This window comes from Manihot esculenta, chromosome 14 (assembly GCF_001659605.2).
Source record: "Manihot esculenta cultivar AM560-2 chromosome 14, M.esculenta_v8, whole genome shotgun sequence".
NCBI lineage: Eukaryota > Viridiplantae > Streptophyta > Magnoliopsida > Malpighiales > Euphorbiaceae > Manihot > Manihot esculenta.
In genome coordinates this window covers 2,219,399-2,236,355 of record NC_035174.2, presented here as the reverse complement: position 1 = coordinate 2,236,355, position 16,957 = coordinate 2,219,399, and the positions used below count along the sequence as shown (strand labels likewise).

Here is a 16,957-nt window from a genome sequence, read left to right as displayed (position 1 = left end):
AGCAAAAGGGCATGTTGTGGCCAGGTCACCGTTCACATCTTTGAAAATGAGAAACCGCTCGATCAGAAAGACAATCAAGCGGCAAATATTTCACGCCAAACATACTCCTGCAGATTGAAATAAATAGATAATAAAAAAATAAAGGCAACAGAGAGCTAGTTAGAATTTGTAGGCATCCTCCCTTATATTCATTAGAATCATTTAACCCCAAACCAAACTCTCTTTTTTTCTTCATTTCTTCCTGAACCCTTTTATGTCTTATGCGTTTCTCTAAGCACCAACTCTTGTAACTCCATTCATAAAGAGAGAGAGAATGGCATATGGGTTCTTCGGCGGTGGTGCAGATTTCTACACCGGCATCGCAAGTAGATCTATAGTCACCATGAATTCTAACGACCTGTCCCAACCTTCACATAGAACCCAGCTCTCTCAAATGTTTCTAGACCCCACCTCTCAGATTGTTAAGCACCGAACACCCACCGCGACCGTAACAACCCAGGGCGTAACCGGAAAGCGAACGCTCGCCGATTTCCAAGCACATCAACAACAACAACAACTACAGCATCCAAATCTAAACCCAGCACTAAATGGTCTCCTTATGCGGTCCGTGAAGCCCAGGATGTCTCTACATACGTCCTCAAACTCCACGCTTTCTCCCATCGATTTCACGGCTAACATGTCTCCAGAATTATCGTCCTTGTCTCACCGTTATGGTGTGCCTCTTATTCAAGAGCTCGGGGCTCAGACCATCAACCTTGCGCACGGGCCCACCATGCTCTCGATGAACCGCGCCTCTTCCGCTGTATCTGACATGAATACGCTCCAAAATCAAAACAGAGGGGAAGCAATTATGGGAGGACAAGAATCCAAGAAAAGGATGATGAATCGGTTGCAGGAGCTGGAAAAGCAGCTTCTGGATGACAATGAAGACGATGAAGGTGATGCGGTTTCAGTGATTACTAACGCTAATAGCGACTGGTCAGAAACTATACAGAATCTCATCACTTCTTCAACTCCTAACCCGATTTCTCCATCTCCTACTTCATCATCTCCGTCTTGTTCTTCTTCCTCAACATCGGTGACCACTCCAGTCCACAATTGCTCAAAACAAACACTACTTGACGCTGCTTCCGCCATTAACGAAGGAAAAACTGGTATTGCTAGTGAGATCCTGGAGCGGGTATCTCAGTTCTCGAATCCGAAAGGGAATTCTGAACAGAGATTGATGGAATATATGTTGATGGCACTCAAATCACGGGTTAACCCAGCGGAGAACCCGCCGCCAGTGGCGGAGCTGTATAGCAAGGAACACGTTTTGTCGACCCGGTTACTGTATGATATCTCTCCTTGTTTCAAGCTGGGATTTATGGCTGCTAATCTCGCCATTCTGGAGGCTACAATAGACCAGCCCAGCACAAGCAGAGGGTTTCATGTTATTGATTTCGATATAGGCCAGGGATGCCAATACATGAATCTTTTGCACGCACTATCTGAGCGTCTGAATAGGAAGCCTTTCACTGTGAAGATCACGGCCGTAGCCGATAATGAAGGGGAAGAAAAAGAGAGGTTGAAGTCGGTTGGTGGTAAGCTGAGTCAACTCGCAGGACGGTTTGGGTTATCTTTACATTTCAACGTTGTGAGCTGTAAACTAGCTGAGTTAAGCCGCGACTCATTGGGTTGCGATCCTGAAGAGCCTTTGGCAGTTAATTTTGCATTCAATCTGCATCGAATGCCCGACGAGAGCGTCTCAACTGAGAATCCTAGAGACGAACTTCTTCGGCGCGTGAAGGGGTTGGCACCCCGCGTGGTGACGCTAGTGGAACAAGAAATTAATAGTAACACGGCTCCATTCATGGCGCGAGCGAACGAGGCGTGCTCGCATTATGGGGCATTGTTGGAGTCGATTGAATCTACGGTGCAGAGGGAGCACCCAAATAGACAGAAGGTGGAAGAAGGACTAGGTCGAAAACTGGCCAACTCGGTTGCTTGCGAAGGTAGGGACCGCGTGGAAAGATGCGAAGTGTTTGGAAAATGGCGGGCCCGGATGGGAATGGCAGGGTTCGCGTTGAAGCCACTGAGTCACAACGTGGGAGAGTCGATGAAAGCTCGACTGAGTTCTGGAAACCAGGTGAACCCCGGTTTTACCGTTAAAGAAGAAAACGGTGGGGTTAGTTTCGGTTGGATGGGAAAAACACTCACCGTCGCATCTGCTTGGCGTTAACTTCACTTCCCTTCTTTTTTCGCTAATGTCAGTAATGGTTATACTTGTATTTTTGACTTTTTCTCATAAAATAGAAAGGGAATGAAGGAAAGGGGAAAAAAGAAAGAAAGAAATAATAAAGCGAGTGATTTTATTTGAGATAAATTCTTGCCATTTACATTTTATTATTTATTATTAGTATAACCTTTGTTTGTGAAAAAAAAAAAATTCAAAGCTTAATGTCTTGGATGTATGGTACATTAGGAATGGAGGGCACCAATTTAATATTATTTTATTAATTCAGTTGGATTTTTTGTTAATTATTTGCAGGCTACGTTTATTTCACTTTTAGGACCACCAATCTCCATCTCCATCTACTTCTTTGTATTATCTTTTTATTTTATATATTTTTCTTTAAAAATTATATTGATAATAAGGTAGGATTTCACATCCTCATATTACAAGATTATTATTTACTGTAAGTAATTGCACCCAAAAAGATATTTAAAAAAAATAAAAATTAAATGCTATGCTTTGTTAGAGGGTCAATTGGGTGTCTCCTTTTATTTTGTTTTCCATATCCCCCACAAATTATCCGCCTTTGGAAGAGACGAAAATAAGGAAGATTTGCTTTATTTTAATAAAAATACTGCTCAAGTCGTCTTCAAAATTAAACCTCAATAAAATTGGAAATGGAAACAAAAAAAAAAAAAAGGGAGAAGATTGTATATATGATAATAAAATTAAGCTATATGTAGGATTTGGATTTGGATAACGAAAATCTGTTAGGTTTCCAAACTAGCCTTCGCACAGTGTGCTTACCAATATTGGATTCAATTTTATAATTTAGATAATAAGTATACAATACACGATTAAACAATTTTGGAAAAAATAATTATACTCATGACATACGAATAATTCATAATATATGTAAATTATGTCAGAGATATATTTGAATATTAAAATATTAACAAAATTTAAATTTGAATAATGTAAGCTTCACATATATTTTATCCGTTACCAACTCTAATTTCATTTCTCCAAATTCTATGAAGTCATGATATGTAGTTGTAGAATGACGAGAAGTTCTGATATTTTCAAATTATTTTATATTATTTACTACTACATGTTTTCTTTTTAATTTTTTTCTAAAAGTAAAAGTTCCTCATTAATACTAAAGAGATATGATTTATTTTATAAACAAAAATTAATAAATTAAAAAAATCTATATAAGTTTATTTTTAAAAAATTAAAAAATAAATCAATTTTTTTATTTCAAATAAAAATAAATAAATTAAGACTTCATTATGTTACAAAAAATAATTTATATTTTAAAATATTTTTTGTGAAATTTCAACGAAATAATTTATTTATCATTATTTAATTTTAATTTAAAAATAAAATTTATTAATAAATATATATATACCTATATAAATTTTAACAAGAATTTAATATTTGAAAAATAACTTTATTTTTTTAAAATGATTTGTTTTTTCATTTAATCAAGAAAATATTTTTTGTATCCTAAAGGTTAAAAAATATTCTTTTTAAAAAATATTTTTTAAAAATAAATGGTGTCTAAATTAAATTCATTTATAATTTTTTTTTATTCTAAATAAGGATATAAAAAAAAAATCAAATAACTACGCGTACACAAAAGAACTTGTCCAAAAGCCTAAACCTTTAGGGGCTGCATGTAGCAGCCAACTAAGAACAGAAGACGCCATAAAAGGTATCAACCACTAGAGAGAGTGTAGAAGCTAATTCTCCTTTGAGAGATGCGAAATAGGGGATAAGAAAAACTTTAAAAAACCAAAAGAATCGAAACAAAAGCCATCAGTTACCGGAAGTCGAGTTCAGTTTAGAGGGAGAAATGAATTAAACTATTCGTGAGATATTTAAAATTCGACTCTATAAAAATTCAATCGGACTCGGCTCATTTTTTAAACGAGTCAAGTTCGAGTTGACTTTTTAGACTCGTTTAATAAATGAGTCTTGAGCTTAGCAGTATTCGACTCGTTTAGACTTGCGAGTTCGGCTCATTTTCAAACTCGTAAACAAACTTGCGAACAAACTCGTAAATAGACTCGCGAACAAATTCGTGAACAAACTCGCGAATAAGTTCATAAATTCGCCAACACCAATTCCATATCGAAAGTTTAAGAGATAAGGGAGATTGTGAGTTTTTTATAAAAAGATAAATTTTCTATATTTTTTTTATTAATTTTAAATTTGAGATATTTTAATTAAATTAAAAAATTTAATTTAAAAATTTTTTAACCACCTTAATATTTAAATTTTATTTATAATTTAAATTTATTTATAATTTAAATAAATTTAAATTATATTAAACTTGTTTATAATATAATCGAGCTCAAATTCAAGTTTTAATTTGAGCTTTTAAATAGAGTTTGAGTTCGCTCGTTAATGTGATAAATAAATTTATTACGAATCGAATTTAGAATTTAATATTTATTTCATGAATCGAGTTTGAGTTTATAAATAAAACTCGAATCAAGTTCGAGCTTATAAATAAAACTCAAGTCGAGCTTAAGTCGAGTTCGAGCTTAAATTCGAATTTATAAATTTATTTTTTAATCAAATCTAAATTTATTAAATCTCGACTTGATTTGATTGGATTATCGCATTAGGCCAGTTACAGTGGCAGAAATAATGTATGATTGATGTGTAGAGAATGAAAAAACGAAGAACTCATGAGAGACCGAATATGTTTATAAAATTAATATACATGCCACAGAGTTAATCATATAAAGTTTAATTGATTTTACTTTATTTTTAAAATATAAAAAGTAGGTGATGTTTTAAGTTGATATTTACTTTCATAATGAATAAAAAAAAATGGTATCGCTTATTATTATTAGTATCAATAAAAATAATTAAAAGGGACAACTTTATCAAGAAAGAACCTTCCTCACCATTAATAATATAATGAAAAAAAAGACACACAAAAGAAATGTATAAATAATTACTAAAGACATACAAAAAAGAAAGACATTTTAAATTAGTTTGGCTATTATGATAAGATTTCATAACATAAGGTACGTATTTATATATTTATAATATATATATTTTTGAGAATATTTATAATACATAGTTAAAGTTAAAGTATTGTTATAATCTATATATTTAATTTTATTTTGTCACTATTTAATAAACATGTATTTAATTTATTTATAATATTTTTTTTCAACAGGGGTTTCTTCCTTTTAGAAATCAATTACTTTTTTTTTATATATATTTTCTACAAATCATAAAGATAGATTTACTTGTACAACTTTAAAGCAAGAGCTATTAGCGTTTGAAAAGCGTTAAAAAATATATATTTTAAAAATTAATTAAATTAAAGTTATATTCAAGTAATTTTCATATTTGAAAATCGTTATTAAAATATTTCCAAAATATAATCATCAAAAGAATAGCAGAAAAATTTTGATGAGAGAATTAGTAAAATTTAACTCAATAATATTTATTTATTTATTTCAAGTTATGTGACTCGAATTTAAGTTTCCATTTCGACACAATGAATAATATATATATATATATATTTGAAAAGAAAAAGAAAAGATTTGAGAAATTAATCAGATGGCTCGTACCATTTGTAATTAACAGCCTAAAAGAGGGCATAAATGTAAAAGAAAACTAGTTACCGTTGCAACGCTGCCCCCTTCTATATAATAGCAGGATGCTCAATTTCAAGACCCATCTCCAAAAACTGCCGAGAACTGAGATACTCGGAGAGAAAGCGAAGAACTCGGGAAATTGGCTACCTATTATTGTGAGAAGAAGCAAGAAATCAGAACCCAATTGTGAGTTTTCTCCTAATATGCGTTTGATTAATTTTTCGTTCGTTCTTTTCTTTTCTCCCATGTTGGATTTCACAAGAAGAGGAGATTGTAATTGTTTGAAGTCGAAGATCTGGGCTTTTCACCGCCCTTGCTCTTCACATATTCACCATGTTTCTTAATCTTCCATTTTTTTTTTGATTTATTTTATAACGATTCATAGACCAGCGAACGTTTTTCTCTCAAGAAAAAAAAAAGTCTTGAAATTACTCTTTTTTTTAGGTTCCTTTTTAGTTTTATCTTGGAATGATGTGGTATAATAGGTGTATCTATTTCCATAGTCTCTGAGTTTGTTCGAGTCCGAGCTTGATCTATTTCAAATATCAATTATTTTTGCAGATTATTGATTTGATACATTTTCTCATAAATTCTGACCAATGGCATCACGAGCTGGGGCTGTGGTTCAGGATCAGAATATTAATATCCACTATAATGGTACTCAGCTTTACTAACTACATTGTTTTTTTGGGTAATTTGACTGTGTTGTGGGCTGACTTAACTTACTGCAGATGCTTATGTTGGCCAGGCCAATGCCTCCAAAGCACCAAGGAAAGGAATGCTTGGTGGAAGGACACCACTTGGTGATTTGTCAAATTCAGTGAAGTCTTCTCTGAATCAGGCATCAAAGAAGCAGCACTCTAGCATTTTCTCCTTGTCTGAGAAACAGAGTGGTGTCTCTCAAACTGCACTTGCTGCAACCAAGAAGAAGAGTACATCTATAGCCGCGGGGAAAGTGCATACCAGTAGTAGGAAAGCGCTTTCTGACATTTCAAATTCTGGGAAGCCGAACCTGAATGAGGGGTCAAAGAAGAAGTACAATGCAAACTTAAGTGTTGTGGCAGAGGAGTTAATTGATGCAAATACAATTGCAGTGGAAAAGTTTCTGCACAATCATCAGGAATGTATCAAAGCACAAGCAAAAGCCATGGACTTGGATAAATTTTTACAGACACTTGGACTGGACAATGGTAACCAAAAGTTGGCACTTTTCGCTACTTGTAATTATTGTGTATCTTTTGTTCTTGACTAGTAAATTAATAAATTCCCATATTCTTTTCTTGCCTAGGCTTTTCAAAACAGCAGGCAAATCCCAAGTCAACTAGGGTGACGGTCCGTCTGATATTTTCCTCTCAATTCCTATTTCAATTAAGTTTGCTTGGGGATTAATAAGCTTTTGTTTCAGGCTGAGACTCCCCTAAGGCACTTGAAACTGAAAGAGATGACAGAGCAGCTGTTTGAAGATGGATCCTGGAAACACAAGGTGACTAGCAAAGTTGATTCTCCACCTGCTTGCAGAACTCCAAAATCACCAAAGCATTTTATGGATGTTGACTACAAGTTCAAGTTGTTAGAATCCCCATAGAATCCCCATGTGTTTGTTAGATAGTAATTTTGATGAAATCATGTGATGTCTAGCATTTTGCATTCTCCTTTGGATTGGAGAGAAAATTATGCCAGATGTAGATAACAGGCTATTGTAGAATGTTGCAGCAGTTATTAAGTCATTTAAAAATTATCAGTAAAAAAACCTTCATCATCTATCAATTAGTACAAGTTTGATTTCATAAGAAAACAATTTTAAGACTCATCTTTTCGTCCATGAATTTTGTGAAAAAACTTCCACTACATATGTTGATCTTTGAAAATATTTTTATAATATACGTGAATTTTTAAAAAATGTACTTAATATAATATCACAATTCTAATTAAAGATATTGTGAATCATAAATATACTGATTGTTATTACGCAACTTATCCACTGGAATTGTGAGGTCATATGATAATTTCACTTTTAAATAACTTAGTTGTATTATGAAATGATTTCAAAATCACACAAAATATATAAATTTTGTAATTAAATCCACATTTTCTAAATTACAAGAATCTTTCCCTGAGATTATGATAATTACATTTTTAAATAATTTAGTTGCACTATGCTATGGTTGATAATATCTTTTTTTATTAAAATAAAATTTAAAATGTCTCTTCATTTTTTATACTTTTATTAGGATTCTATATATAAATTTATTAATATATTTTATTATTTAAATTAAATTTAAATGATAAAAATAAATTATTTTATTAAATAATATTTTTAAATAAAAATTATTTTCTATAAATAAACAAATACTTGAATTCAAACTAAGGCTCACGTAAAAGGAAATGCCATGGTGAAGAGTATTGTAACTGGCCCAAACTCACTAATGGGCCTTTAATGTCTAAGATATAACCCAAGCCCAATGAGCTTCAGGATTTTGAGATCTAGTCCATTATCGCGCGCGCACAAAAAAAGCAAAAAAAAAAAAGAATCGAACGGTCTACCAATCTCATCTCTTCTGCAGCTCTGCTTAACAAAAACTCCGGACTCCCACTGCTAAACCCCAAAGCAAATACCTGGAGAAATGGTAGTTTCTCTCAGACTACCGACTCTCACTTCCTTTTTCTCGTCTCCATCCATATGTCGGTTACCGGCGTTTTCTGGACGTCACTACTATTTCCGCCCGCCGCCTTTAACAGTACCCTTCTCCGCTCAGAGCGCGGCGTCGAGCCCTCCTGAGACAGAGGACCGAGTTGATAAACTTAAGAATCGTGTCAACCAGGATCGAGTCATTACTCCCCGATCTCAAGATTTTAATGCTTGGTATCTTGATGTTATTGCCAACGCCGAGCTCGCTGATTATGGTCCTGTTCGTGGTACTATGGTCATTCGTCCTTATGGGTATGCTATATGGGAGGCTATCCAGGTACCAATTTTATTGAAATAAATTCCTTATTTTGTTTTTGTTGCTGTTGAAAGCTGAAATTTCAAAAGCAATTGAAGTGCGTTTCGAATAAGCTTGTTGTGCTTGTGTGTGTGTGTGTTATAGCGTAATGATAACAGTTATTATTATTTTTAAATTTCAGGATTATTTGAATGTTAAGTTCAAGGAAACTGGGCACAGCAATATGTACTTCCCACAGGTGTGTTTGTGAACTAAGACTCTTGCAGAAAAGAACTAAAATTTTCTACTTTTCTTTGTCTTGGACGGGAAATGGTATCTGAGAACTGAGCTTCATCAACTTCTTTGTAGCTTCAGGTTAATTGGATTCAAGAGTTGTCTCCTATTCTACATTTTAAAATGACTGAAATTATAAGCTTCAAGTATTTAGTTAGTATTTGGATAAGAGATAAAATGTTGGTTTACCACTGGATTAAGCAAATCATTCATTGTGATATCTTTTTGGATAAGATATTTTTAGTTTGCTTTACAGCGTTTGTCAATTATGGTTGCAGTTCATACCTTATTCATTTATCGAGAAGGAAGCTAGTCATGTTGAGGGCTTCAGTCCAGAATTGGCGCTGGTAACTATTGGTGGAGGGAAGGAACTTGAAGAAAAACTTGTGGTAAGCATTTTGAACCAAAGTTTTCCTTTTGCATTTTCTTTTTCTATATAATTCAATAGGTTTATCTATACTTATAAATTAATAGTCAATAAAGGTGCTGGTTCAAGTTCATGAAAAAACATGACCCAAGCTTTGGCTTTGATTATTGCAATTCCTGAGGTTTTGGCAGGTTCGACCAACTAGTGAAACCATAGTAAATCACATGTTTACTCAGTGGATTCACAGTTATCGAGATCTTCCTCTCATGGTCAACCAGGTGAAAATTTTGCCACATGCTGTAAAGAGTTACCTATTATGCAGGTCATTGCGTGCAATTAATTTGCTTCTTTTCTTTTTTGTCTGGATACTATTTTCCTATTTCAGTGGGCAAATGTCACAAGATGGGAGATGCGCACAAAACCATTTGTGAGGACTCTTGAATTTCTATGGCAAGAGGGTCATACAGCTCATGCCACTCTGGAGGAGGCAGAAAAAGAGGTTTCTATCTCATCCATCCATGGAATGCTTGCAATTATACAACATGAATATACTTATTTAATGTATTGCTGATGCTGAACTGCAGGCATTACTGATGATTGACGTCTATACAAAATTTGCTTATGCGCAAGCTGCAATACCTGTTATTGCAGGTCGAAAATCAAAGGTGGAAACCTTTGCTGGTGCTGTTAGGACATATACAATAGAGGCTATGATGGGTGATCGGAAGGCTTTACAGGCTGGAACCAGCCACAACCTTGGTCAAAATTTTTCTCTGGCTTTTGGAACACAGGTAATTGAGACTCTTGTCATTTGCATGCGTATTTTAGATTCTTATCTGCTTTGCATCAATTCAAGTTTCAATTGCCTTGCACTTACAACTTAGAAGGATAAAGCTAAGAACGTACATTTTCTTTGAACACATTCCTCAGTGACTTAGCAGTATTTGTTAATGGGTTCCTATTTAAGCTTTCAATTAAGTGATTGGTTCTTTTTCTTTTTTCTTCCCCCTTACTTGACTGAATTTTTTACATATTGCTTTGAGAACTCAACTAATATCTGAACCATATTTTTTTTTCGTGCAGTTCACTGATGAAAATGGACAAAGGCAGCATGTATGGCAGACTTCATGGGCCATCAGTACCCGCTTTGTTGGTGGTATTATCATGACACATGGAGATGATGCTGGCCTAATGCTTCCTCCCAATGTTGCACCAATACAGGTATTTGTGGACTCCTATTATCGAATTAATAAATTGATATACTCTGTTATTCTTCTTCAGGCGCAGCATTTGAAAGTTATCCTTTTTAATCAATGTGCTGTTTTGGTTCAAATTTCAAACAGTCATTTTCCTTAAACCAGGGTGCCTAGTTATAAAACCAGTTCAATTTCCTTCTTATATGCCTTGCATCCTTGTAGGTGGTGATTGTGCCAATTTGGAAGAAAGACAATGAGAAAGCTGGAGTTCTCAATGCAGCATCATCTGTGAAAGAAGTTTTGCAATCTGCTGGTATCAAAGTTAAACTTGATGACTCAGATCAGAGAACCCCAGGATGGAAGTTCAATTTCTGGGAGATGAAGGTCAGTTTGCATAGTTAACGATATGAAAAGTTCAATTCATTATGATTAATTTGGAAGATCACCATACAAGTCTCAATCAATATAGCACACTGTACATTCAATCCATCAAAAGGCCCATATCAGCTCTTCCTCTTGATTGAAATGTTGACCATCGATTTTGGGGCCTGTTCTGTATTCTGCCTTGTATGATGTGCTGCTGCTTATTTTGTATATATAGAAAATTGATTGAAATACCCATATTAGTTTATAATATGAAAGTACCTTTCTAATGTATGAAATACCATGTTGACTTCACAGGGAGTTCCTTTGAGAATTGAAATTGGTCCTCGGGATGTTTCAAGTGGAAGTGTGGTTATATCTAGGAGAGATATTCCTGGAAAGGAAGGAAAAGTATTTGGAATATCTATGGAGCCTTCAATTTTAGAAGCTTATGTCAAGGACAAGTTGGATGAGATCCAGACATCCCTTCTAAGTAGAGCAACATCATTTCGGGATAGGTGCTTTCTCTTGCTTTAGCATTTATTTCACAGCAGAAGCTTAGAGCTAGGATTGTTAATTGTGGGGTATGTGAGTTGTGCTTTTTATTCAATTCATCTATTAATGTTACTTTCTAGCATCATGCCTAAGATATGTGCTAGTTGACCCTTGATGGCGAGATTTTGCCTAAGAAATGTTTGCAAATGGTGAATTCTGAAAACCCCACTTTAATTGCGCTACTGTTTGTTCCTGTCACTTCTTTGTCATTGTGGTGTTTGCCTTGATAGCCTAGGGAAGTGGCAGCACTTAAAGGCTGCCTGGGTAAGATTGAAAAAGTTATGATAATCTTAAATTTGAGAATATTTAATTTTAAACACTCAAGCAAAGCTGGGTTTGATTGAAGCCTGCTGAATAAAAGAGGATGAATGCCAGCGTGGCTCCTAGGGATTACATTTAATTGCTAACTTGTACTTTAATTTAGTGGAGCAAGGATGCAAAGTTTTTTCTTAAAAGGGCATGCTTTTTCCTACCACAATGTTGTCACGTGAATATTATTGAAGTTTGATAGATCTCACTGTTTCAGCACTGTTCGTTGAAGCTTTGCAATAATGCTTTCTAATATGGGGTTATCATATCCCCTACTGTGGGCATTTTGACTTGTTTATGATTTCCTATTAATTTAAAACCAACATCTTTTAAATTGCATTCCATTCTCTTACCCTTCAAATCCTTTCTAATGTTATTTTCATATTCTTTTGCAGTAACATTGTGGATGTGAGCTCTTATGATGAACTCAAAGCGGCAATATCTCTTGGCAAATGGGCAAGGGGTCCTTGGTCAGCTAGGTGTTTTTTTTTCTCCTATCTTTTTTGTCTCTCTCGATAAATTATGGACTACATATCATAGACATGCTTATGTTGTATTGTAATTGTTGGCTGCAGTGATGCTGATGAATTAAAAGTGAAAGAAGAAACGGGAGCAACCATTAGGTGTTTTCCCTTTGAACAGCCTCAAGGGACTAAAATGTGCTTGATGACTGGCAAGCCAGCAGAAGAAGTTGCAATTTTCGCCAAATCTTATTGATGCATAAGGCACTACAACATTGCAAACAGATGAACTTGTTTGAGGGAGCATTAATGGTCATGGTAAAAGATTTTGTCAGAGCTGTCTCCTTCCTCATATTTATAAGTTCTATCAAATTGGCCAAAGCAAAGCGTTTAATTGATTTATATGAATTATTTGGAGGAAATATTTTAATAGTGGGTATAGTATTATCATATTTTGTCTGTGTTCTTAAATTGGTAATTTGGCAGCTCCTTCCATTGGAGAGCACAAGTGGCTGAATATGGTAAAATGCTGTGGTGTTGTGTAATTTCTCTGGAGTAGACGCAGCAGTTAATCTCTTGTTCATACTATTCTTTGTAAATCTTTTTATCTTCAGAAGGCTAAAAAAATTTTAGAAACAGATGCTTTTTGTTTGAAATCCCTCTTATTGGTGTTTGTTCTTTGGGTTACTTGATAGGTAAGTTAGATGCTTGCCTGGTTAGATTTCTGCAATTTCCTGAATCAGCTATTTGCTATTTATTTGTTTTACAGAAAGTTTTCGTCTGCTTGACAGATTAATTTCATCATTAAGCTTTCTTTATCACTGTAAGTATGAAACTGCCCGTAGGATTTTTGGAATCTGAAAATGTAGTGTCCTCTCCCCGTGCCTCACCAGCTAAAGCTAATAGACTCAAAATATAGGTTAGCTTCCAAACTGGATGAGCAGATTGCTGCCACTTCCTGCCTCATCTTTCTTGGCCCGCTTACAAGAACTCCTACACTGTCTCCTTTGCACTCCAACAATATTTCTGTAAGAATAAACATTTTAGGAATGTTAGAATTTAGACGTAGTTCTTATTATTATTATTTTTTTAATTTCTATTGAATTTTAATTTTTCTGTATTTCATTCTACTTGGTTATTCTATCCATCCACCAAGCATAAGTAATGCATGTTAAGGTTTAGAGGAAGTGCAAGGAAAATATCTTACTCTTAAAGTTCGGCCTTTCACCGGGGTGCACCCTGGTGGCTTGGAGAAGCGATTGCTGAGGTAGGCTTTCCAATTCTCTGTCAGCATGGTGAAACTGTGAACCTGGGGATGTTGCTGGTGTTGGCATATCTGCGTTCTGAATTTGCTTCATTTCCCTGGCATTCTGTTTCTTGTTCCAAAGAACTGCTGCAGAGGCAGCCATCACCATGGAAATGCATATGAGGAATAGGTTTAAAGCAGCCCTTGCAGGCATTGAGTATATCATATCAGTATTATGGTCAATTGGATATATATAGTATCGCGCGAGAATGATGATGAGGATGAGGAAGATTACGAAAGAAGCTGAAATGATTGCACCAAGCCAAAGCCAGCTATTAGGACCCAAGACTGCAGAAACTGGCACATCTGATACGTTAGGCTTGAACCATATTGTTCTGAGGAGCTTTTTGCCATCTGCTTGGAGCACTTGCTCTCTGGTAATGTAGGCTTCAATTTTCAACTGCAAAAGGGATATGTCAAAGGCGGTGGCTGTGACTGGGAGTAGAAGGTCTAGCATGGTGAGTTCCTCAGATTTCTTGAAAGCACATATGAGGAGAATCCTTGGCATCTTGCCATTCGCTGTATTGGCCAGAAATAGGACCTCACGAATGATGGAGATGAAAGGGGTTATCCCACTTCCTCCACTCACCATCACTAGCAAGTCATGTCTGTGGAAACACAAGTTAATTCAGGCACAACAAACGTATCATAGAACGTCTTCAAATTTTGTTTATAAAACAATCACCTCATAAAATGAGTTGAACCATGACCGTAGGGCCCTTCAAGGGAGACCTCAAGGCGATCTATCGGTTCAGGGGATGACAACATCTGGTACAACTTGTGAGACCAATTTCCTTCACATTTGATGACTATGCTTAACTTTTCTGGATCCATATTGCTGCTGGATGTGATGGTAAAGGGATGCCATTGTACCTTGGAAATTTTAGGCACATTTACAAACGCGGTGCTTCTTGGAGCATACCTCAATCCTGGCACAATGGTCGAACATCAGTCGCATATGAATAGAGTTGCACAAGAAATCTATCCATAAGAGTTAAAAACTTCACCTGGGCTTTTTGAGAAATTTAGCTCTACAGTTTCACACGGCGAAATTCGTGCTGAAACCAAACGAATTCTTTGTTGGGATTGTAAGAACCTCAAATACCGATCGATCATGAAGAGGTAGAAACCAGGAAGGATTATGCAAGCACGAGAGAAGCAAACATGAAACACATAGAAGACGACAAAAAGAATGTAGAGATGATGACTATACAGAAAGAGCTCGAAAATCTTTCGTCTTATGCGTTTTAAGCTTGTGAGCCACATGATCAATCCAGAGAGCAAAGCTATTTCTCCGGCTACGTTCGAAATAAAGTACTTGTCCCATTTTAGCATCTGCCATCCACAAAGAGGGACACTTGAATTCTCAAATATTCAAAGCTCAAGTGCAACAATAATCGCAAGGGATTTAAGTTTTTACCTGAGACAATTGATGGGTTTTGGCCCAAAAGATAATGTAACATAAGCCATGGGCAGTGAAGATGGTCATAGTAATATGGCCTAGCCATATATGGTACTTGACGCTTGCCTCTGAGGTGAGGCCAATTAGCTGCAAAACTGAGGAACCCCTAGTTACTGGGAAGAAGAGAAAGACAAGGCAGATATTCCCAGCGAGTCCCAGAGATAAAGCTGATAACTCCAACTTGACTTCCCACCTGCCAAAATGCCCAAATAAATGAAATTAAAACATACCCGAAAATTTTTCTGGAGAAACAGGAAAAGTTGTTGAAAGGAATCCTTACACTTGGAATCCCAAAGAAGCAGCCGTAGGAGCAGCAAATGCGAACATGGCTTGCAAGTAAGAATACAATGACCACACCATTAAGACAAATAACATACCAAGAAATGATAGCTCTATCAACGACACAATCCCCAGAGGACCCTTCACGAGTATTGGACGTTTGCACCAGGCAAACCAAGATGGGACTTTGCTGTTTTCAAGCACCCATTAATTAGTTACTATGTACTTACTATTATCTTTTCCCTAAAACAGAGGTTAGTTAAATATAGAGCATATTTATGTATCTTTATGAGCACAGAGCACCATTAATTACCTGGAGCCACTGCCAACGGATTTCTTTCCCAGATGGAGGTATACACAGGCTAAGGTAGCAATAAAGAGAATGGGGAACATGTAGACCAGCGTGTATTCACCTTTTAAATTAATGGATGTATATAAGAATGCTTTCTTGCAAAATTAAATATCTAAATGATCTTAAAAATTGTAAAGAAAGTAAATTCAACCTTGCTCTCCGAAAAATTTGGAATCAGCCTTTGCTTGAATATGAGGCTGCCAGTCTACAAAATAAACATTTGTGGGCTTCATGACCCAGATCATCATGTAACCAGCAAAGACCACTGCTGACAACACTATTATGGCTAATCGGACGGCCATCACTGCTTCATCACTAAGTCCTGAAACCATTTCTCCCTTTTTGTATGCGTATATCAGTATACACTACAGAAGGTTTTAATTAACCTTGACTATTTGAGGATTGTTCAGTTTATAGCAATTAGAAGAAAGAAGAATTATGAGAAAGTGGGTTTTCAAAGACAAACTAAGTGTCTATCTCGGTCACGAATTGGAAAAATAAAAAAGGTTGACATGTATCTGAGAAGCAGAGGCAGGAAACTAAGTTTCTAAATGGTATGTTCGTTCCTTACAAAGCAATTGTCATATGCAAAGCAACAAAACTCTATTATTCATGTATTCTATTATAGATTGCAATCCATTGCATGCATCTCTTTTTTATTTTCTTCGCCAAATTCCCGATTTGGAGTTCTATTCCTTCCATCCTCAGCAGTGCATGTAAATTGGCTTATCTCTACTCATATTCTTCTTTATTAATTAATTAAATTTTCTGTGTGAAAATACGGAAGCCTTCATTTAGAAAAACTTTTAAAAAAAAAATCTATTCACATTGTAAATTGCTGAATTATATGTCAAAATAATATAAAAGTAGAGTCCACACTCTCAAAACTATACACAATATTCTAATATTTACTTGTTTTTTTTTTTGTAAAAAATAGAGTTTAACGGATTTCCATTACTGCAAATGTGATTCAAGTATACGCGAATTAATATGTTAATCCCATACCGTCCAACAAAAAGATCGAAAATTACAATCCATAGAAAACGGGGAAAAAAATGTCATCCGCTCAAACCAATGCAGAATAATTAAGACGTCGTTGGGTTACCGCCAAGTTCTAAGTCTGGTTTGGATCCACGTTTCTTCCTCCCGTCCTAAGTAGTTATATAAAACGCATGCAAATTGCCGTACCGCTACTCATGTTCTTATTAATCAACTAATTTAGAAAACTAAAGATATAATTCCCATGCA

At 35.4% G+C, this 16,957-nt stretch overlaps 4 protein-coding genes across 6 annotated transcripts; 3 read left to right on the top strand and 1 right to left on the bottom strand.

The window, feature by feature from the left end:
* The first annotated feature begins 115 nt into the window (after positions 1–115).
* On the top strand, positions 116–2,365 carry LOC110600007 (scarecrow-like protein 8). Its single transcript, XM_021736677.2, has one exon. The coding sequence runs from the start codon at positions 314–316 to the stop codon at positions 2,219–2,221; it is 1,908 nt and encodes a 635-aa protein (XP_021592369.1). The 5' UTR covers positions 116–313; the 3' UTR covers positions 2,222–2,365.
* A 3,530-nt stretch (positions 2,366–5,895) lies between these two features.
* Positions 5,896–7,617, top strand: LOC110600196 (protein PATRONUS 1). The gene is made up of 5 exons (XM_021736990.2): positions 5,896–6,027; positions 6,403–6,498; positions 6,573–7,031; positions 7,130–7,173; positions 7,247–7,617. The coding sequence occupies exons 2-5, from the start codon at positions 6,441–6,443 to the stop codon at positions 7,424–7,426; spliced, it is 741 nt and encodes a 246-aa protein (XP_021592682.1). The 5' UTR covers positions 5,896–6,027; positions 6,403–6,440; the 3' UTR covers positions 7,427–7,617.
* Positions 7,618–8,376: 759 nt separating this feature from the next.
* On the top strand, positions 8,377–13,430 carry LOC110599943 (proline--tRNA ligase, chloroplastic/mitochondrial). Of its 3 annotated transcripts, none has more exons than XR_002485622.2 (13): positions 8,377–8,807; positions 8,968–9,024; positions 9,338–9,448; positions 9,618–9,704; positions 9,812–9,925; positions 10,011–10,217; positions 10,510–10,647; positions 10,845–11,006; positions 11,304–11,503; positions 12,245–12,328; positions 12,425–12,628; positions 13,080–13,133; positions 13,235–13,430. XR_002485622.2 is itself a non-coding variant. In XM_021736582.2 (11 exons), the coding sequence occupies exons 1-11, from the start codon at positions 8,466–8,468 to the stop codon at positions 12,564–12,566; spliced, it is 1,644 nt and encodes a 547-aa protein (XP_021592274.1). In that variant the 5' UTR covers positions 8,377–8,465; the 3' UTR covers positions 12,567–12,948. The 3 variants fall into 3 exon arrangements, 1 of the variants encoding a protein (XP_021592274.1); XR_002485621.2 differs by having other exon boundaries at positions 13,230–13,430; XM_021736582.2 differs by lacking the exons at positions 13,080–13,133; positions 13,235–13,430 and having other exon boundaries at positions 12,425–12,948.
* On the bottom strand, positions 13,071–16,226 carry LOC110599944 (ferric reduction oxidase 2-like). The gene is made up of 8 exons (XM_043950533.1): positions 15,861–16,226; positions 15,671–15,770; positions 15,359–15,547; positions 15,037–15,271; positions 14,624–14,951; positions 14,302–14,545; positions 13,518–14,224; positions 13,071–13,336 (listed from the first exon to the last, which is right to left on the bottom strand). The coding sequence occupies exons 1-8, from the start codon at positions 16,039–16,041 to the stop codon at positions 13,197–13,199; spliced, it is 2,124 nt and encodes a 707-aa protein (XP_043806468.1). The 5' UTR covers positions 16,042–16,226; the 3' UTR covers positions 13,071–13,196.
* Positions 16,227–16,957: the final 731 nt, after the last annotated feature.